Here is a 23041-nt window from a genome sequence, read left to right on the forward strand (position 1 = left end):
GAAGGGTGGCACTTGCTACTAACGGAGTAACAAACAGAAGTTTCAATGTGGGCATAAATCCTAACAGGTTTCACCACAAGGGTTTAAATCTGAATTTTTAAACCACATGGGCTATCTTCCGAATACCTTATGACCACGAGGACCATTTATCCGATTTGGCCTTTAACAATTTTCTCTTTACACCCAATTCTTTTAAGACATAATTGGAATATAAAAATATACCAAAAATATTGGGTGTAGAGAGAAAACTATTGAGTTCAAAGGAAATTTCCTTTTGTCATGTTGTTCTGTATATACTCGTATCAAAGTTCAAACCACAAGTCTATTAAGGTTTTCAATTGTATTTAGGAACAGTCGTACAAATGAGAAAATGGAAATGGAAATAGAAAATGGTAGACACAGAAAACAAAGTGGTGTCCCCTCCGGATCAATAGAATTTGACTTATTTATGGGGCCGTTTGATAATTTTGTTTTTTAGTTTTTTGAAAACAGAAATATTGTATGGTAACTATTTTCAATTATTTCTTTTAAAAAAAATGAAAACTAAAAACCTCTTCCTTGAGTTTTTACTTTTGGTTTTCAGTTTTCATTTTTTAGAAAACTGAAAGTAGTTACTAAACAAAAATTCAATTTTTTTTTTAAATTAAAACCTAAAACAAAATAATTATCAAACGACTTTTAAAAGTAATACATATCTGTCTCATTTAGTCTCACTCTTTATTACATAAACATGGGTACGTACATCCCTTCATAATTTAAATTGCATGTAAATTAATTCATCATTTAGCTAGCAAGAAAGCTAGCTAATAAAAAGGGACGTTTTATTCTTTACGATTACTTGTTCTTGTGGGATTGACGCTCATGGTGGGGTGGTGATGCCTGCAAATGAAAACAAAGGAGAAAGATTTATTAAGCACATAAAATAATTAATGTAGTTTAAATTAATTATCTAACATGGATCAGATAGAGATTAGATGTGGATAGAACTCACTCCCACACTTGAAGTTGCGAGGGACACTTCTTCCACAACCTTCAATCTGCTTAATTGTACGTCCGACGGGGATCAAATTGGCCACCTTGGGGGTGACATAAGGGCACACACACTCAAAATGAGCAGCCCTAACAATTTGGCAGCAGAGCGCAGAAGGATTACGTCCTGGAAGTATAGCGCTCCTGCATTCATCACGGAGACGGCCCACCTCCTGCTTACACTGGCTCGGCGACGTGTCCGCCTTCGCCATCGGAACGACCTCCCAAACACCACACCATAACAAGCATATGATCACGGCCAATGAGCCTGCTGCCCTCATGATTTTCCCTGATATTTTTCCTTTATTGTTTGAGGTCCTTCTTTGTTGCTCTTGTGCATTTTAGCAGTGGAGACTAACCCTTTTTATAGATGGGGTCATAAAGAGTTCATTCAATTATCCAACAAATTTCTTACAACTTATTGAAAATATAAAATGTAAAATGGAAGTTATCTATTTCCTGCCTATGTGAATGTTGCGATCTAGGTGGGTGCCTATGTAAGTCTAGGCACCCTTTATTATTTTTCAAACGTTTAAGAATTAATCGTGGCAGTGGCCAATCGCCTATCACCTAGGCTGCCCATGACAAGAATTGACAAGTGCCTACTAGGTGTTCGACGAAATGACCCAATAAAACTTTTTGGGTTAATATTATGACACCGTAATGATCGTTTTTAAATCTCAAATGTTGAAATTAATCGTTATATTGTTGATATTTGAATATTTAATCACTGTATCGGCAATATTTTATATTAATCAAAACTTAACTTCTAATCATTTTCGCTAACAAGTGTTCCATAAATCTTTTGGCCGGCAATGAGTGTACGCAAGACTATGATCTGTTCAATTGCTGTATTCATATGGAAGAGAAAATGTGCGAGACGACTTCTTGTTCCTCTCTTAGTCGCACATTCAGCAATGTGGAAAAAGGAAATTAGTAATGTCACATGCTATAGGAAAAATTGACGGGTAAAAGGCTCCAAATGAAAATTGACGCGTCATACACAAAATTGACGTGCAATGGCCTAAAAAATTGAAGGCTTTTAATATTAGGAGGCATTATGGTACCCTTCCCATCCCTTTTTATTTGTGGGGTCATAGTTAAGCCATGTCAACATTTTATATTATTTTTTTATAGAGATAATACGACAAAAAGTAACAAAAATATAAAATGTTCGACATAGCTTAACCGTGACCGCACAAATAGGAGGGGGTGGGAAGTGCACCATAACAGGAGGTCAGACAATCTGCCTCCTTAATATATGAAGTTAACCTGGAGAGACTTGCCATTGACTTCGGGCTGGTTTGGTATTGCTGTGCTTTGAAAAAAAGCTGCTGTGAGAATAAGCGGCTGTGAAATAAAGCCAGTAGAGTGTTTGGTAAACTTTTTTGTGAAAGTGCTTTTGAAAAAAAAAAAGTAGGATGATAGTGTGTCTTTTCATTAAAGGAGCACTGTAGCTCCGTGTGCTTTGAAAAAACTGTTTTTTTTTCAAAGCAGCAAATAGCAGCTTCAGCTTTTCCTTTGATTTTCAGCTTATTCTCACAGCAGCTTCCAAAATAAGCCATTTTTTTCAGTTTACCAAACACAAAAATGACCCTCAGCTTTTTTTCACAGTAGCTTTTTTTTAAAATCACATCAATCCCAAACGGGGCCTTCATCTTGCCGGCCTAAATGGTTTTACAAATTCAGAGAGACTTGCCATTGACTTCATCTAGCCGGCCTAAATGGTTTTACAAATTCTTGAGGGGAGAGGAGGTACTTTGGGGGGGGGGGGGGGGGATTAGGATTCTAGATGAAGAAATGTCACCGCCTGTAATATAATTGTAACTTGTTCACCTCGTTGTAGAATTTTTGCAATGTTATTCAAACCCTAATAAAATGGAAAATTTCAAACCCCAAGAAAATGGAAAATTTCACGGCAATCACTAATTACAAATCCACAATGTCTTTTGTCTTAACACATCAAATTTACGTGAATTATATATTAAGGCTCTAAAATGCGCTAAGCGTTAGTTGGACGGTGAGTAGGAGCTTAGCGCTTAGGGAGACTAGGCGGGAGCCTGAGCGATTTTTTTAATTTTAACTAAATGTATTATATAACATATAAATAAATGACTTCTATGTAGACAAATATATAATTGTACTCTAATACATAAATTGTAAAATAAATTGACATATGAATTATAAAGTACTAGAACATATTGAAAACATTGGGAACAAACATATAAGAGTAATACTATTCTTACCATCTAAATATATCATAATTTTATACCATCTTATGTGGCAATTGAGATGAACATCCACATCAGTTAAAAAAATACCATGTCAGCTAAGGTGGATATTTACGATTTTACTCAATGATTTTTATTAATAAAATAATTAAAAATAATAATGAAACCTACTTGCTCCTGTTTTCAAACCTTACCGCTGGGCTTCCTCCCTCTTCACTCTCCAATTTCACCTTCCTTCATTGACGATTGATGGTGCTTGATCCCCTTCATTACTGGGTAAACTTTAAACGTTCATAACTTCTTCAATACTTAACGAAATTGAGTGATTCAAAAACGAAAATCATACTTCTCAACAAGATGAAGAGAATGATGCCTTTTTAGATGGCTAATTAGTCGTGGTTTGGCCGGTAAACGGGTCGAAAGTGGCTAACTCGAGACCAAGATAGCTACTTTTGAGCCTTTTTTCGGCCAAACCATGGCGAGTTAGCTGGTGAGTAATGTACCATTCTTTTTGTCTCATTGAGAAGTATGATTTATTTTTTTGAGTCACTCGATTTCGTTGAGTATTGAAGAAGTTATGAACGTTTAAAGTTTACCCAGTTTATGGCGAGTTTTTCAATTTTCCCGCGGATCAGTCACCTTTTAGGCTATTTTCTGGCCATCGCCGTCAACCATTGGGCTTCCAAATAGGTATAATCTTGTTCTACACTTTTTTTATCTTCATTTTGATATATTATGGGTCAAATTTGGTTAAGAAACGATTGAGTTATGAAGCTTTAAAAATTGCCATAACTTTTGGCCAAAAGCTCCAGGACACTTTATAGAGTTTTTAACGGAATGACCAAAATAATGGATGGTGGACAATCTCAGGGACCATTTCTATTGATTTTCAATCTCATGGACCAAAGTGATGTGTTATGCAAATTTCAGGGACCATTTTGGCTAAAAAGTATTTTCATTTTAATCACTAGCTAGTATCTAAATGGGTCGTGGTTTTTAAACATCCATTCCAGTTCAAGTTGAACATTCAACAAAGAGTAATGAATAGACTAATTTGCAAATCATACGACGTGTCAGAAATAGGTTTAATTCAGTGCTTATTAATTGCTTATACATATCAATTAAAGATTCGAAAAGATCAATATTTTTTTAGTCCCATATTGATTGGGTTAGTAAATAAGAACAAACGCCTCACAATTTATATAAAAAAACACTTTAAAAGTTCAGAAAGAAGGAAAAGAAACCTCATTATCTATCAACTTATAAGCCCGATTTTTTGGTTTCCTTATTTTGATACAAAATGATTAGTTTTTACGTATTTCGAAATTATTGAGTTTAAAATGTTTTTCTATGTATAATCTTATCGAAGTCGGGTCCTTGGGGGGGGGGGATTCGGATGGTGATACAAAACCATTTGGGGTACTTCACGGTAACTGCTACAGGTCTCTTTGTGAGACCAGCCTCTGCAATCCGCACGGAGTTCATGGCTGCACGTAAGGCGGTGCTGCTGCTGGTACAACATTGTTGGCCGGAGGATTGTCAAATTACTTTTGAAAGCGATGCTAGCTTGGTGATGGCTGCTATGGAGGGACAAAGGGATGATTCTTCCCCCTTAGGGTCTATAGTCAACGATTTGAGGTGCTTTTTTGCAGGAATGCCAAACGAGAGGGTCAGTCATGTTTAGCGAGAAGGAAACAAGGCGGCGCATCGACTTGCTCGGATGGGCCTTAGTAGCCCTCTGGAGTTTGTGTTGTTTGAGGAGCCTCCGGATTTGATACATGACATTTTAGTCAAGGAGGGTTTGTAATTTTAGTTGTTCTATTGTTTATGTGAGGATAGGTTTACTGTTTGTGCGGGACGCTCTTTTTCTTAAACCGGGTTAAAAGCCCTGACAATGTTTTTATCGAGGCGCAATGAGCAGTATGTACATATTCTATATTGCTTAATGAATATCGTACTTGCTCAAAAAAATAAAAAAACCTTGATCTAACAATCTTATCTCTAAACCCAATTTTAACAGTAACGGAAATTTCAGTTATGATAAAATATAAAAAAAAAAAACCAATTTTAAAATTTTGTCTGCCATACAAATTTGCCCTTAAATTAAATAAAAACCAAAATCCAAAACCCAGCTACGGGCAATAACATTACAACCCCTCCATCGGCTCTTATGAATCCAATCCAAGCTCTGGTCGGACTTCTTCAATATCGTCGAAGCCCACAATACCCCTCCACCTTTTATCGTTCTTCTCCTCCCCCTTCCCTTTACTTTTTATCGTTCTCCCACCTTCCCTCTTTTCGAATTCGGGCGACTTACCTAGACACCAATGGTGGCTCCCATGACACAGCGACCACTGTTCCTTTCTCTTCAGGTTGGTTGTTTCTTGATTTTTATGAAATTCTACATATCAACAGCTCATGAACCATGGTGTCATTGGATACCTTCAGTGGCGGATCCAGGAAATAATGTTTGGGGGGTCAATAAGGATAGCGCGCGCGTAGCGCGCAATTTTTTTTTAACAGAAACGGCATGCATATCGTCATTTCATCGAGTCTTGGTAGGATAGCGCGACCAACTACTCCAAAATCCTTGTTCGAAGGTCCTGACAAGAGATTTCTCTTCGGCGGAAAATGTGGGCAGCCTTTCCTTCACCATCTCTCTCATGCTTTGTGGGTAATTTCCAAATACCAACGGTCCCATAAACCTAATGCAAATTTAACAAGAAGCTAAAATTAATCAACTGCTAATGAAATTAAATTAATTAATGGACTTCTCAAAGTTATCATTAGTGGTTATACAGACCATCCTAGATAAAAATCAAACAGTCTCTTTGCTGCAGTTTGATTTTCCTGTGAATTAGAATATGGCTTAAAATACTTAGTAGCAAGGACGATCCCGATCTCTCCATTTTGCTCTACCTGCAAGATGACATTCAAAACAAACTTTATCAAGATTCCTTCAATGAGTTTTGAACTTTGAATAGAGATGAAGGTGGTTTCTATAAGTATAACCTGATATCTCTCTTTATATAGCTTCACAGCAGTGGCGTGAGCAAGGATGATGTGATGGGCAGCAATGTAAGGCTCCGTGGACGAGTTACCACCAAAGTTACAGGGACCGACGGGCACCATACATCGAGGTGGAGATCCCAACACACAAAGTGTGTAAGGTACTTGGAGCACCGAACCTTGAACTTGACAGCATCCTTGGTTCTTTCAAACCTTTCGTCGAACACTTGGTGTGCAGCCAAGGGGTCTCACCAGCAGCTCCAAGGGGTCGCACCAGTAGCTCCAATGGGTCTCTAAGGTTGTTTCCATGGCTTCCAAGGGGTCGTGCGACCCCATTGACCCCACTGTGGATCCGCCACTGGATACCTTGTCTATCATGGAATTCGTTTTTTTTTTTAAATAAAAAAAACTAAAAATTAAAATTTAAAAATTAAAAACGAAATATTATCAAACAACCTCACTAAAGAGTAATGTTATACTTACCACTTAGTTGTATCATCATTTGCAACATCTATCTAATAGAAGTGGAGTCTGTCAGCACATGTGGATTTCATCTCTATTAGAGAAATGATACAAGTAGATAATAAAAGTAACATTTTTGCTAACTAAATCAAATTATGTTGATTCGGAGAGGACAACCACTTTAGTTTTTTGTGTGTTGTCATTTTCTGTTTCCATTTTCTTTTTCTCATTTTGTATGAATAGATTTCAAGGATTGTTATCTGGACTGAAATTCCAGAGGGCTCTTATATTGTGATGGACTTTGCAACCTGGTTATCCCTAAATACAATTGAAAACCTTAATAAACTTGTGGTTGGAACTTTGATACGAGTATATATAGAACAAAAGAAAAATTTTATTCTAACCCAATAATTTTATCTCTATTGAGAAAGGATCGTGTAATATACCGGATAATGTGTTTACCTAAAGTAATTGATGTGAAATCCCATTAAAAGAGGGATGCGATTTCCTAGGCATTCTTGTAGAGATAATTAGTTGACTTTAGTTGTGTATATATTATACTCTTACTTTGGCAATGCAATATACGAAAAGTATTCAGACCATCACTTTACATAGCGGTTCAATATACCGCTTTTTAATAATCTCCACACCCAATATTTTTTTGGTATATTTTACACTCCAATTCGTCTTTAAAAAAATTGTGTAGAGAGAATTTTTTTTTCTGGATTATTACAGTTTCGGAGTTCTTCCCTTATTCTCCCCCGTAAAACTCGCCGATTCCCTTCAGAATCTAAATTACATGTAAATTAATTCATCATTTAGCTAGGAAGAAAGCTAGCTAATAAAAATAGACGTTTTATTCTTTAAATATAATTATTTTGTGGGATTGATGCTACTCCTGGGTGGTGATGCCTGCAAATGAAAGCAAAGGATAAGCACATAAAAGAATTAATGTAGTTTAAATTAACTAGCAAATATGGATCAGATAGGGATTAATGTGGAGAGAACTCACTCCCACACTTGAAGTTGCGAGGGACACTTCTTCCACAAGCTTTCATCTGCATAATTGTACGTCTTTGAGGGATATTATTGGCCAGCTTGGGGGTGACATGAGGGCAGATACACTCAACATGAGCAGCCCTAACAATTTGGCAGCAGTATGCAGAAGGATTACGTCCTGGAAGTAGCGCTGTCCGGCAATTTTGACGCATACGTCCACCTCCTCCTTACACTGGCTCGGAGTTGTGACTTTCCAATTTTTTTAAATTTCTTTTCATAAAAATATAAATTTATATGGCCAAATGATAAAAAAGTTTGACTTGCAGTGGTGGTTTTTCTTGTTTAAAATTAACGAGGAGCCATGAGTTAGAAGTACTATTTGCACGTTTATTCTTTTCAATTTTTACGAATTTGTGTTTGGTTGTTAATTTTCGTTTTAATCACAAGCTAGTATCTAAATGGGTCGTAGTTAGGATTACATCCTGGAAGTAGCGCTGTCCGGCAATTTTGACGCATACGGTCCACCTCCTCCTTACACTGGCTCGGAGTTGTGTCTGACTTCGCGATCGAAACCACCTCCCAAACACCACACCATAACAAGCATGTGATCACGGCCAATGAACCTCCTGCCCTCATGATTTTCCCTGATATTTTTCCTTTGTGGTTTGAATTCCTTTTTTGTTGCTCCTGTTGCATTTTAGCAGTAGAGACTACTCCTTTTTATAGATGATCAATAATGCTATGTACATAAAGGGTCATAAGATCACCCACTTGCGTCTGTGTAAGTGACGGAGTATCTTAACATTACTCTTTTGCTTTATTTTCGATAGGGGCTAAAAAGTCTAGTATATTTTCCACAGATGTATGAGTTAGGTACCAACCAAAAATCTTGGAAAAAAATTATTTTTAAAATCTTAATTGTTGAAATTGATCGTGATATTTTTTAGATTTGAACACTATATATGTTTGTGAATATTTATTCACTGTAAGTCGATATTTTAGCTAGCTAGTTTTCCAAAAATCTTTCGGCCGGCTGTTTGTAATGGCACACGTCAATGAGAACTTCATAATGGAGTGTATTGAATTGTTGTATTAGATGACTTGCTGTTGCTCTATTAGTCGTGGAGAAATTCTTCAGTGTATTGAATTCTTGTATTAAATGTAATGATACAATTAGTTTAAAATTTGAAGAAAAACAATTTAACTGATTTTATTACATTTTGTGTACTAAGTCGTGTGATTGACGCATTGAAATCTTTTTTTTCAATCGGGCATCATTACTTAGGTAAATCAGAAAATATAGGAGAAAAAACAAATAGGAGGTGGATTGTCTGTCATTCCATTTCCATGAGAAAAAATAAGTAGGAGGTGGATTGTCTGCCCTCCCATTTCCATACTCTTCCCCTCCCCTAATGTTTTGTGTGGTCACGGTTCAGCCATGTCAACATTTTATATTCCTATTACTTGTTGTTTTGTTCTTTTTATAAAAAAATCAATATAAAATATTGACGTAACTTCACTGTGACCATATAAACAGAAAGAGATGGGAAGAGTTCATTCAATTATCCAACAAGTTTTTTACAACTTATTGAAAAAATAAAATGTAAAATGGAAGTTATCTATTTCCTGCCTATGTGAAAGTTGCGATCTAGGTGGCTGCCTAAGTAAGTGACACCCTTTATTATTTTTTAAATGTTTAAGAATTAATCGTGGCAGTGACCAATCGCCTATCACCTAGGTTGCCCTTGGCAAGAATTGACAAGTGCCTACTAGGTGTTCGACGAAATGACCCAATAAAACTTTTTGGGTTAATATTATGACACCGTAATGATCGTTTTTAAATCCCAAATGTTGAAATTAATCGTTATATTGTCAATATTTAAATATTTAATCACTGTATCGGCAATATTTTATATTAATCAAAACTTAATTTCTAATCATTTTAGCTAACCAGTGTTCCATAAATCTTTTGGCCGGCAATGAGTGTACGCAAGACTATGATTTGTTCAATTGCTGTATTCATGTGGAAGAGAAAATGTGCGAGATGACTTCTTGTTCCTCTCTTAGTCGCACATTCAGCAATGTGGAATAGGAAATTAGTAATGTCACATGCTATAGGAAAAATTGACGGGTAATAGGCTCCAAATTAAAATTGACGCGTCGTACACAAAATTGACGTGCAATGGCCTAAAAAATTGAAGGCTTTTAATATTCGGAGGCATTATGGTACTCTTCTCATTCCCTTTTATTTGTACGATCATAGTTAAGTTATGTCAACATTTTATATTGATTTTTTTATAGAGATAATAAGACAAAAAACAACATGAATATAAAATGTTGATGTGGCTTAACCGTGACCACACAAATAAGAGGGGATGGGAAGTGCACCTTAATCTGCCTCCTTATTATTCATGCATGTCATGGGTCCTACGATGTTAACCTGGAGAGACTTGCCATTGACTTCATCTAGCCGGCCTAAATGGTTTTAGGGGAGCAGAAATGTCACCGCCTGTAATATAAATGTAACGTGTTCACCTCGTAGTAGAATTTTTGCAATGTTATTCAAACCCCAATAAAATGGAAAATTTCAAACCCCAATAAAATGGAAAATTTCACGGCAATCACTAATTACAAATCCACAATATCTTTTGTCTTAACACATCAATTTTACGTGAAATATATATTAAGGGGCAATCACTAATTACAAATCCCAATGTCTTTTGTCTTAACACATCAATTTTACGTGAAATATATATTAAGGCTCTAAAATGCGCTAAGCGTTAGTTGGACGGTGAGTAGGAGCTTAGCGCTTAGGGAGACTAGGTGGGGGCCTGAGCGATTTTTTTTAATTTTAACTAAATTTGTTATATAACATATAAATAAATGACTTCTATGTAGATAAATATATAATTGTACTCTAATACATAAATTGCAAAATAAACTGACAAATAAATTATAAAGTACTAGAACATATTGAAAACATTGGGAACAAACATATAAGAGTAATACTATTCTTACCATCTAAATATATCATAATTTTATACCATCTTATGTGGCAATTGAGATGAACATCCACATCTATTAAAAAAATACCATGTCAGCTAAGGTGGATATTTATGATTTTACTCAATGATTTTTATTAATAAAATAATTTAAAATAATAATGAAACCTACTTGCTCTTGTTTTCAAGCCTCACCGCTGGGCTTCCTCCCTCTTCGCTCTCCAATTTCACCTTCCTTCATTGACGATTGATGGTGTTCGATCCCCTTCATCACTGGGGAAACTTTAAACGTTCATAACTTATTCAATACTTAACGAAATTGAGTGATTCAAAAATGAAAATCATACTTCTCAACGAGATGAAGAAAATGGTGCATTTTTTGATGGCTAATTAGTCATGGTTTCGCCGGTAAACGGGTCGAAAGTGGCTAACTCGAGACCAAGATAGCTACTTTTGAGCCTTTTTCGGCCAAACCATGGCGAGTTAGCCGTTGAGTAATGTACCATTCTCTTTGTCTCGTTGAGAAGTATGATTTTATTTTTTGAGTCACTCGATTTCATTGAGTATTGAAGAAGTTATGAACGTTTAAAATTTACCCAGTTTCTGGCGAGTTTTCCAGTTTTCCAGCAGACCAGTCACATTTCAGGCTATTTTCTGGCCATCTCCATCAACCATTGGGCTTCCAAATAGGTATAATCTTGTTCTACACTTTTTTATCTTTATTTTTATATATTATGGGTCAAATTTGGTTAATAAACGATTGCATTATGAAGCTTTGAAAATTGCCCAAACTTTTGGCTAAAAGCTCCAGGACACTTAGCAGAGTTTTTAACAGAATGACCAAAATAATGGATGGTGGACAATCTCAGGGACCATTTCTATTGATTTTCAATCTCAGGGACCAAAGTGATGCGTTATGCAAATCTCATGGACCATTTTTGCTAAAAAGTCTTTTCGTTTTAATCAGTAGCTAGTATCTAAATGGGTCGTAGTTTTTAAACATCCATTCCAATTCAAGTTGAACATTCAACAAAGAGTAATGCATAGACCAATTTGCAAATCATATGACGTGTTAGCAATAGGTTTAGTTTAGTGCTTATTCATTGCTTATACATATCAATTAAAGACTCGAAAAGATCAATATTTTTTTAGTCCCATATTGATTGGGTTAGTAAATAAGAACAAACACCTCACAATTTATATAAAAAAACACTTTAAAAGTTCAGAAAGAAGGAAAACAAAACTCATCATCTATCAACTTATAAGCCTGATTTTTTTGGTTTCCTTCTTTTGATACAAAATGATTAGTTTTTACGTATTTCGAAATTATTGAGTTTGAAGTGTTTTTCAATGTATAATTGTATCGAAGTCGGGTCCTTGGGGGGGGGATTTGGATGGTGATACAAAACCATTTGGGGTACTTCACGGTAACTGCTACAGGTCTCTTTGTGAGATCAGCCTCTGCAATCCGCACGGAGTTCATGGCTGCACGTCAGGTGGTGCTGCTGGTACAACATTGTTGGTCGGAGGAATGTCAAATTACTTTTGAAAGCGATGCTAGCTTGGTGATGGCTGCTATGGAGGGACAAGGGGATGATTCTTCCCCCTTAGGGTCTATAGTCAACGATTTATGGTGCTTTCTTGCAGGAATGCCAAACGAGAGGGTCAGTCATGTTTAGTGAGAAGGAAACGAGGTGGCGCATCGACTTGCTCGGATGGGCCTTAGTAGCCCTCTGGAGTTTGTGTGGTTTGAGGAGCCTCCAGATTTGATACATGACATTTTAGTTGAGGAGGGTTTGTAATTTTAGTTGTTCTATTGTTTATGTGAGGATAGGTTTACTGTTTGTGCGGGACACTATTTTTCTTAAACCGGGTTAAAAGCCCCGACAATGTTTTTATCAAGGCGCATTGAGCAGTATGTACATATTCTATGTTGCTTAATGAATATCGTACTTGCTCAAAAAAAAAAAAAAAACCTTGATCTAACAATCTTATCTCTAAATCCAATTTTAACAGTAATGGAAATTTCAGTTATGATTAAAAAAATAAAATAAAAAATAAAAAAAAAACCCCAATTTTAAAATTTTGTCTGCCATACAAATTTGCCCTTAAATTAAATAAAAACCAAAATCCAAAACCCAGCTACGGGCAGTAACATTACAACCCCTCCATCGGCTCCTATGAATCCAATCCAAGCTCTGGTCGGACTTCTGCAATATCGTCGAAGCCCACAATACCCCTCCACCTTTTATCGTTCTTCTCCTCCCCCTTCCCTTTACTTTTTATCGTTCTCCCACCTTCCCTCTTTTCGAATACGGGCGACTTACCTAGACACCAATGGTGGCTCCCATGACACAGTGACCATTGTTCCTTTCTCTTCAGGTTGGTTGTTTCTTGATTTTTATGAAATTCTACATATCAACAGCTCATGAACCATTGTGTAATTGGATACCTTGTCTATGATGGAATTCAAGTTTTTTTTTAAATAAAAAAAAACTAAAAATTAAAATTTAAAAATTAAAAACGAAATATTATCAAACAACCTAACTAAAGAGTAATGTTATACTTACCACTTATTTGTATCATCATTTGTAACATCTATCTAATAGAAGTGGAGTCTGTCAGCACATGTGGATTTCATCTTTATTAATAATAAAAGTAACATTTTTGCTAACTAAATCAAATTATGTTGATCCGGAGAGGACAACCACTTTAGTTTTTTGTGTCTTGTCATTTTCTGTTTCCATTTTCTTTTTCTCATTTTGTATGAATAGATTTCAAGGATTGTTATCTGGATTGAAATTCGAGAGGGCTCTTATATTGTGATGGACTTTGCAACCTGGTTATCCCTAAATACAATTGAATACCTTAATAAACTTGTGGTTGGAACTTTGATACGAGTATATATAGAACAAAAGAAAAATTTTATTCTAACCCAATAATTTTATCTATATTGAGAAAGGATCGTGTAATATAATGGATAATATGTTTACCTAAGGTAATTGATGTGAAATCCCATTAAAAGAGGGATGCGATTTCCTAGGCATTCTTGTAGAGATAATTAGTCGACTTTAGTTGTGTATATATTATACTCTAACTTTGGCAATGCAATATACGAGAAGTATTCAGACCATCACTTTACATAGCGGTTCAATATACCGCTTTAATATTCATTCTTTTTAATAATCTCCACACCCAATATTTTTTTTGGTATATTTTACACTCCAATTCGTCTTTAAAAAAATTGTGTAGAGAAATTTTTTTTTTTGGATTATTACAGTTTCTGAGTTCTTCCCTTATTCTCCCCCGTAAAACTCGCCTATTCCCTTGAGAATCTAAATTACATGTAAATTAATTCATCATTTAGCTAGGAAGAAAGCTAGCTAATAAAAAGAGACGTTTTATTCTTTAAATATAATTATTTTGTGGGATTGATGCTACTCCTGGGTGGTGATGCCTGCAAATGAAAGCAAAGGATAAGCACATAAAAGAATTAATGTAGTTTAAATTAACTAGCGAATATGGATCAGATAGGGATTAATGTGGAGAGAACTCACTCCCACACTTGAAGTTGCGAGGGACACTTCTTCCACAAGTTTTCATCTGCATAGTTGTACGTCTTTGAGGGATATTATTGGCCAGCTTGGGGGTGACATGAGGGCAGATACACTCAACATGAGCAGCCCTAACAATTTGGCAGCAGTATGCAGAAGGATTACGTCCTGGAAGTAGCGCTTTCCGGCAATTTTGACGCATACGGTCCACCTCCTCCTTACACTGGCTCGGAGTTGTGTCTGACTTCGCGATCGGAACCACCTCCCAAACACCACACCATAACAAGCATATGATCACGGCTAATGAACCTCCTGCCCTCATGATTTTTCCTGATATTTTTCCTTTGTCGTTTGAATTCCTTTTTTGTTGCTCCTGTTGAATTTTAGCAGTAGAGACCACTCCTTTTTATAGATGATCAATAATGCTATGTACATAAGGGGTCATAAGATCACCCACTTGCGTCTGTGTAAGTGACGGAGTATCTTAACATTACTCTTTTGCTTTATTTTTGATAGGGGCTAAAAAGTCTAGTATATTTTCCACAGATGTATGAGTTAGGTACCAACCAAAAATCTTGGAAAAAAATTATTTTTAACATCTTAATTGTTGAAATTGATCGTGATATTTTTTAGATTTGAACACTATATATGTTTGTGAATATTTATTCACTGTAAGTCGATATTTTAGCTAGCTAGTTTTCCAAAAATCTTTCGGCCGGCTGTTTGTAATGGCACACGTCAATGAGAACTTCATAATGGAGTGTATTGAATTGTTGTATTAGATGACTTGCTGTTGCTCTATTAGTCGTGGAGAAATTATTCAGTGTATTGAATTCTTGTATTAAATGTAATAATACAATTAGTTTAAAATTTGAAGAAAAACAATTTAACTGATTTTATTACATTTTGTGTACTAAGTCGTGTGATTGACGCATTGAAATCTTTTTTTTCAATCGGGCATCATTACTTAGGTAAATCAGAAAATATAGAAGAAAAAACAAGTAGGAGGTGGATTGTCTACCCTCCCGTTTCCATGAGAAAAAATAAGTAGGAGGTGGATTGTCTGCCCTCCCATTTCCATACTCTTTCCCTCCCCTCCTGTTTTGTGTGGTTACGGTTCAGCCACGTCAACATTTTATATTCCTATTACTTGTTGTTTTGTTATTTTTATAAAAAAAATCAATATAAAATATTGACGTAACTTCACTGTGATCATATAAACAGAAAGAGATGGGAAGAGTATGGAAATGAGAGAGTAGAGAATCCACCTCCAAACAAGCAATGTGGATAAAGAGAATTAGTAATGTGACGTGTTGTATACAAAATTAATGGGTCCTAGACTCCAAATGAAAATTGACACGTTGTTGACAAAATTGACGTGTAATGGGCTAAAAAATTGAAGGCTTTTTAATAGGGAGTTTTAACGAAAAGCCCACGGTACTGTTCACTTTAACGAAAAACCACATTTTTATACTAAAAAGTCAAACCTGGTACTATTCACTTTACTCTTTATTTTGTCTTTATAATTAAAACTCAAAGTTTTCAAACCCTTTTCATTAGTTTTCCTTTTTTAATATTCACATGGGTTCCTCTAAAAAGTCAACCTGGTGAGACTTGACTTGCCATTGACTTTATATGGCCGCCTAAAGAAATTATTTATTAAAAATGGCTTAAATGTCAATTTAATTTAATAAGAGGTGTGCCCTTATTATGAAAATATATGCAATTGTTGTTGAATTTAATCATAATACAGTTAGTTTAATAAATTTTATATTTTATATTTCAAAAATGTATCAAATCATAATATATTTCACATAGATGAATGCAGTAAAAGTCTGTATGAGAAAGAAAATAACTAACACTACGTATCTTAAGGGGCGCGTTCTCCTTGAGTGTGAGTGGTTTCAGAGAGACTAGTATGTTAAGAAAATGTTCACTGATATTGAACCATTGTGCAATTATCTCCCATGTATGACAAGATTTTAGTAGGGTTGGAAAATTTTCCCGAAAATCTCAAACCAAACCAAAAAAATCCTGATCTCATACCTGAAAATTCCCAAACTGATAATATCGAAATTTTCTAAATCCATACCAAACCGATCACGAACCTTTTGGTACGGAAATCGGGATTCCATATTCAATGGTATAGGAATCCTGAACCGAACCGAAAAAAAAAAAATATATATATTTTGGTTGTATGCATGTTATATGTTGAATTTAAGTTGTTTGATAGTATACTATATTAAAAATAGAAATATGAATCAAGTAGTTTGGAACTTTGGAACATCAATTTGACTTGGTATGAATGAATTGGTATGAAATTTCTAATATGAGGTAAAAATACCCAAATTTCAATTAATATGAAATTGGGAAATAAAATTTTAGGTCAAAAGCCCAAAAGCCCACATCTAAAAAAATCTCAAATTTCAACCCAAAAACCCAAGGGCCCAAAACTCAAAATCCAATCCCGAAATACCAAAAACATTTTGGAAATCCCGGAAATTGTGAATACCGAAATTTCGGTTTGGCATTGGTCTTCAAATTCTCGTCCCGAAAATTTTCGTTTTAGGGATTTGGGATCCCATTTTTGATTTGGGATCCCATACCGAACCACCCCTAGATTTTAGCATTGTTCCTCACAAGAATCGTCAATTTTTTAAATGTTTTGATCCAATTTTTTACAGGGTTAATTACTTTGAAGTGTAGTCCAGATCAAATTCAAAAGTTGAAATAAGATAGTATTAGAGACATCAAATGATGTTACACCACATGGACTTTTATTACAATTATCAATCAAATTTTAATTTGAATTAACACACAAATTTGAATAATGTCACATTATTTGGTGTACAAATTTAGTGCATAAATTTGGTGCCACTACAAAAAATATTACCACTGCGCACAAAAAGTTACTTGTGCCCTATGAGGCTTAAGGACACCAACACATGTGCCTATAGACCAATAGCAATAATGCAACAACTAAAATGTTATATGTGCTCTCTATGGACGTGTTCTTTGGTGATAAGGCACAAAATTGCTATTTGTGCTCATAGTAGTTAAACACAATTAGCAGCCTATTTGTGCCTTATTTCTGACAACCATGTGACAAGCATTTGCGCACAACTTTCAATCATGCCCAATAGTTTCTATAATAAACAATGTAAAAAAAATTTGGAATAAAACAAATATTCAAAGTTTTCATAAAATCAACAAATCCCACAATATTGGAAGCACAATTCACAAAAATAGAAATCTCATTAATCACCAATGCAAATAATAACTAACTTACATAAGGATAAGTTGCATATCCAAAACCATTCAGACATGCTCAAATAGCTTTGGAACCTTAAAATAATGTACTACCATCAAAAGGTATAATGTGATAAATCATGATTCAGCATGGTAGAACTTAATCGATTCATTACCTAAGCCTGTTATGAAAAAATAAGAATACAAGATTGTGACAATTAGTACCGAGTTCTTAATTTCATCTCAATTTCATGTGTCATCAATTGGTAAGTCTTATTTGAAATTACAGCTGAAACATAAAAAAGTAATCATTCAAATGAACAAAACAAATTCTTAGTCCTAAGAGAATTGCAACTCTCAGAAATTTGATTATTAAAGAAAAAGGTGGATCAAACTCCAACCCTTTGGTTCTTTCCCATTCACATCTTTCCAATTTGACAAGCCATGAGAGTTTTTCCAGTACCAGGTGGCCTATAAAGTAGCATACCCTTTACATGCTTGATCCCTAATCTGGAAGATCAAAGTCTTTCCAATAACGAGTGTAGCATAAAGATATACCAAAAAGATATCAGTGCAACTAGAAGAATCAGTTATCTTATTTGTCATGTGAGGAGGGAATACATGGGATGCAAAAGCTCTTCGAAATATATCTGCAAACTAAGCACATAAGCCACCAAGTCCAAGTGTTTGAAGATTGAACTCCTTGTGCAGCTTCACTCTGATTTATGATTTGGAGAATACAATTCAAAGTATCAAATTTCAATGCATTATTTGAAATAATATACTTTTAAAATGATATTGAAAATGTTCACTTGAAAAATGGCCATCATATCATGACTCTAACATATGCTGCTAAATAAGTGATCAAAGGTGCAAGTGCAAAACTTAAATTAAGAAACAATTGAAGATATATGATATCAACACCTAGCAAGAGTAAGGACAATCCTTTCCAAGAGAAAGAGATATTACCTAACACCGGCATCATCGACAATGCCGATAGCCATACCGGTAGAGAGACCAGCAACAAGCTAGATAACCATACCGGTACTGATGGTCACGGCAATGACAAGTCCGTAAATACCCAAAAATATAAAGTTGTAGTAATAACTGATAAGCAGCTCCTGATCAAAGAATATAAACAAATAACAATATAGGTTAGATTATGTCTTTTTATACGATCAATTCAAACTTTACACAAAAACTAAGAGTCTGTTTGGTACTCTACTTGAATCCAACTTTTTAAACTCAAAAACAATTTTCAAGTTTTAGGCCTTAAAAACTTGTTTGGTAGAACTATTTTCAAAAACTGAACTCAAGACTAACTCAAAAATATAATCTATTATCTAAAAACACAAAAAGTGAGTTTTTAGAGTTTTTAAAATTAAACTCACTCCTTTCTTTTATCTCCCTCCTCCCCTCTCACTATCTCTCTTTTCTTCTTTCTCTCTCACCCTTCTCTTTTTTATTTTACCTTTTTCGTCTCTCCTCCAATCCGCTCTCTTCATTCTTTCGGTTATTTCTCTCACTCCTCTTCCTCTTTATCTCCTCCGATCTTCTCACTTCTTTCTCTTTCCTCCAATCATCTCTTACTTTCTTTCCTCATCTCTCCTCTTTCTCTCTCGACCCCCTTTTTATGGATCTTTTTGTCCAATTTAAGTTGTAAGATTTAAAAATTTTAAATCGCATACCAAACAAGTTTTTGAGCCTTAAAGAAAATTGTTTTCAAGAAAAATTCTTAAGAAATGTTTTGAAAAATTATAAAAATTTTCAAATAGGATACCAAACAAGCCCTAAAAGTTCTAGAACACTAGAAATATGGAAGGGGAATTAATGCATATATTATTTGATTAAAAAGAATTAATTAACAAAAACTTAAAAGTCATATATATAAAATATTTTAAAATTGCAGAAGTAGAGAGGTATGGTTACATCCCACGTGAAAAACCACAGGGGCATGAACTCTGTCTCACTCAGGTTTTCAACACTTACAAATTAGAGAACATAATATTTAACTGAGATCAGCTCAAATACCTCCAAGCTTATCATACAACTCTACAGCTAGCTAGCAAGATCAACCAAATCATGGATTTTTTCCACTTTACAAACCACAAAAAGCAATACCAACACAACAAAAAGAGGCTAACCCAAGACAAAGTGAAGCTCCTAGAGAGATGCTTTGCCTCTACCAAGCTTGACCCAGAGCGGAAGCTTTTGCTAGCCATAATCACCGACACGATCGACTTCATCACCAGATCCTACTCCGCTCTTCATCCCGTACGCCACTCCCATACCTGCAAAACACACAAAACCCGATCAAAATCTCTACGTTTCTTAGGTCTGAAATTGAGGAAATTTGAGTTAACCACTTTTGATCCATTTTCCGGCCAAACCACGGCAAGTTAGCCATTGAGAAAGAAACCATTCTCTTTTTCTCGTCTAGAAGTATGATTTTCGTTTTTGAATCACTCGATTTCGTTGATTATTGAAGAAGTTATGAACGTTTAAAGTTTACCCAGTTTCCTGCGAGTTTTTCAGTTTTCCCACAGACCAGTCACCTTTGAGGCTATTTTCTGGCCATCTCCGGTAACCATTGGGCTTCCAAATAGGCATAATCTTGTTCTACACTTTCCTAACTTTATTTTGATATATTATGGGTCGAATTTGGTTAAGAAACGATTGAGTTATAAAGATTTGAAAATTGCCCAAAGAGTTTTTAACGGAATGACCAAAATGATGGATGGTGGACAATCTTAGGGACCATTTCTATTGATTTTCAATCTCAGGGACTAAAGTGATGTGTTATGCAAATCTTAGGGACCATTTTGACTATTTAGCCTATTGAATATACTCCACATAAAATTTAATATTAAATGATTTATATACCTTAATATAAAATGATAATTTTGGCCTTATAAAGTTTTAAAAATAAAATTTAAAAAAACTTTAAGTACACCTCCAATTACTTTTAACATGTATATCATAAGATTAATTATCTTCTTCAACTTTCAAAACCACTCTCACCTTCTTCGGATGTAACAATTTACCCTGTTAAATTACGGTCTCAAGTTTCGCAATGAGACATGCTAGCTTATTCGCCAGAAACCTTTAGCCACAAGAATCAGAAGAAAAAAATTGTTCTCGTTAGACTTGTAAAAATAGCATACAATTGTCAATTTGCAGATATTTAAGGTTAGTTTGGGCTTTTTATTGGTCACACCTTATAAGTAACGCGGAATGTTTCATACAACAACAACATTTTATCTATGATTTATTTTATTATTGGTTTTAATAAAAAAAAAATTGGGTAAACATGGTTTTACTGTAATCAAGTTCTAATGACAAGGGAGGAAACTAATACTAATGTTTTATTTCTTTTGATGTGGTTAGAATTTTGTGAAGCAATGGAGGGAAGTAGCAAATTTTAAAAGGTTTAGGCAATCTCATGCCGAATATTATAGTAGTTTTCTGTAGCTTTTTGCCGAACTTTTCATGGTTTTTTCATTATCAAAGAGTAGGCTAGTATATGGAAAAGTATGAAGCAATCCATAAATAGTAGTTATGAAGTTAATGCATGACATTATGTTATGCATTTCTAGATCCCTTTTTGCTACAAAGTGAAGGATTCTCATTTTTTTTCTTTTGTTAATGATGGATTCTCAAATTTATATCTCTATTATTTGAAAGGGAGGAGAAACAACATAGAAACCCCTATTCGAAGAAACAAATAAGATCTTTCGATGATCTTATGTATTTGCACTTAAGATGTGAAGAGTGTGGGGTGCATATAGGGAATTTAATGTACATGTTGAGAGTTGGGGTGTGAAGGTATTATGAGAAAGTATGTAGGATGTATCAATATACATTTTAATTAAAAAATTAAATGTGGGATGTATTAAGTATGTGAGGTGTATTCAACAATAGATGGGGTGTTAATATAACAAGCCTAATCCATTTTTCCGATTGGAATAAAATGGATTGGGTTGGGTTCGGTGGTAGGTAGGTAATTTACCAATTTTCTCTTTACACCCAATTCTTTCAAGATAGAATTGGAATATAAAATATACCAAAAATATTGGGTGTAGAGATAAAACTATTGAGTTCAAATAAAATTTTCCTTTTGTTTTGTTGTTTTGTATATACTCGTATCAAGTTCAAACCACAAGTCTATCAAGGTTTTCAATTGTAAATATGAACAATTGTAAGTACGGGGTCTTAGATTCGATTGCAAGTGAGAGATGTTAGATTCGATTTTCGCCAAAAACGAATTTGACCCATATTATTACTAGTAAAAACTTAAAACAAAATAATTATCAAATGATTTTTAAAAGTAATACATATCTGTATCCCTCCGTCCCACTCTCTATTACATAAGCATGGGTACATAAATCCCTTCATAATTTAAATTGCATGTAAGTTCATTCATCATTTAGCTAGCAAGAAAGCTAGCTAATAAAAGGAGACGTTTTATTCTTTAAGTATACTTATTCTTGTGGGATTGATGCTCATGGCGGGGTGGTGATGCCTGCAAAAGAAAAAAAAAGGAGAAAGATTTATTAAGCAAATAAAATACTTAATATAATTTAAATTAATTAGTTAATATGGATCAGATATAGAGTTTAGACGTGGAGAGAACTCACTCCCACACTTGAAGTTGCGAGGGACACTTCTTCCACAACCTTCAATCTGCTTAATTGTACGCCCGACGGGGATCAAATTGGCCACCTTGGGGGTGACATAAGGGCACACACACTCAACATGAGCAGCCCTAACAATTTGGCAGCAGAGCGCAGAAGGATTACGTCCTGGAAGTATAGCGCTCCTGCATTCATCACGGAGACGGCCCACCTCCTGCTTACACTGGCTCGGCGACGTGTTCGCCTTCGCCATCGGAGCCACCTCCCAAATACCACACCATAACAAGCATATGATCACGGCCACTGAGAATGAGCCTGCTGCCCTCATGATTTTCCCTGATATTTTTCCTTTATTGTTTGAGTTCCTTCTTTGCTGCTCTTTTGCATTTTAGCAGTAGATACAACCCCTTTTTATAGATGGAGTCATAAATCACCTACTTGTGTCTGAGTACCGACTGTGACTCTTTTGTTTTAGAGAAATTATATTCACACATCTCATATTACTTATTTCACACTTTTTAAAATTTTTAATATTTTCTACACACCAATAGAAAAATATTTAAAAATTAAAAAGAGTGTAAGAGAAGTAATTTGAGGTGTGTGAATATAATCTCTCTTGTTTTATTATTAAAAATGCATGATTTTTGGAAAAGTTTACTAAATGTAGTATATTTTCCTCATCCTACATGAGTTAAGTAACAACTGCCAGCACGGGACTATTGGTTACTTTTGATTCCAACAACTTCACAGACTTCACAAACTTCATGTATATTTGTTTGTATATTGTATTTGACTTTTATAAACAGAGAAGACAAACTAAATTACAACCTCATCTTCTGTTTCCTCTATTTTCTTCTATCATATTTGTTTTT

General features: G+C 34.9%; 2 protein-coding genes across 2 annotated transcripts; both read right to left on the reverse strand.

Moving 5' to 3' along the window:
• Positions 1–305: 305 nt before the first annotated feature.
• LOC126629049 (uncharacterized) lies at positions 306–14618 on the reverse strand. The gene is made up of 2 exons (XM_050298946.1): positions 14290–14618; positions 306–879 (listed from the first exon to the last, which is right to left on the reverse strand). Exons 1-2 carry the CDS (start codon positions 14606–14608, stop codon positions 860–862), a joined length of 339 nt encoding a protein of 112 aa, XP_050154903.1. The 5' UTR covers positions 14609–14618; the 3' UTR covers positions 306–859.
• A 7165-nt stretch (positions 14619–21783) lies between these two features.
• Positions 21784–22525, reverse strand: LOC126629046 (uncharacterized). Its single transcript, XM_050298944.1, has 2 exons — positions 22173–22525; positions 21784–22057 (listed from the first exon to the last, which is right to left on the reverse strand). The coding sequence occupies exons 1-2, from the start codon at positions 22495–22497 to the stop codon at positions 22038–22040; spliced, it is 345 nt and encodes a 114-aa protein (XP_050154901.1). The 5' UTR covers positions 22498–22525; the 3' UTR covers positions 21784–22037.
• Between the last annotated feature and the right edge of the window lie 516 nt (positions 22526–23041).

This window comes from Malus sylvestris, chromosome 7 (assembly GCF_916048215.2).
Source record: "Malus sylvestris chromosome 7, drMalSylv7.2, whole genome shotgun sequence".
In the NCBI taxonomy this organism is placed as follows: Eukaryota; Viridiplantae; Streptophyta; class Magnoliopsida; order Rosales; family Rosaceae; genus Malus; species Malus sylvestris.

Coding starts and splice junctions, on each gene's coding strand:
- LOC126629049 (XM_050298946.1), bottom strand. CDS start 14,608: ATGAGGGCAGGAGGTTCATTAGCCGTGATCATATGCTTGTTATGGTGT. Junction 880..14,289: donor TCGCAACTTCAAGTGTGGGA/GTGAGTTCTCTC, acceptor TTTCATTTGCAG/GCATCACCACCCCACCATGA.
- LOC126629046 (XM_050298944.1), bottom strand. CDS start 22,497: ATGAGGGCAGCAGGCTCATTCTCAGTGGCCGTGATCATATGCTTGTTA. Junction 22,058..22,172: donor TCGCAACTTCAAGTGTGGGA/GTGAGTTCTCTC, acceptor TTTCTTTTGCAG/GCATCACCACCCCGCCATGA.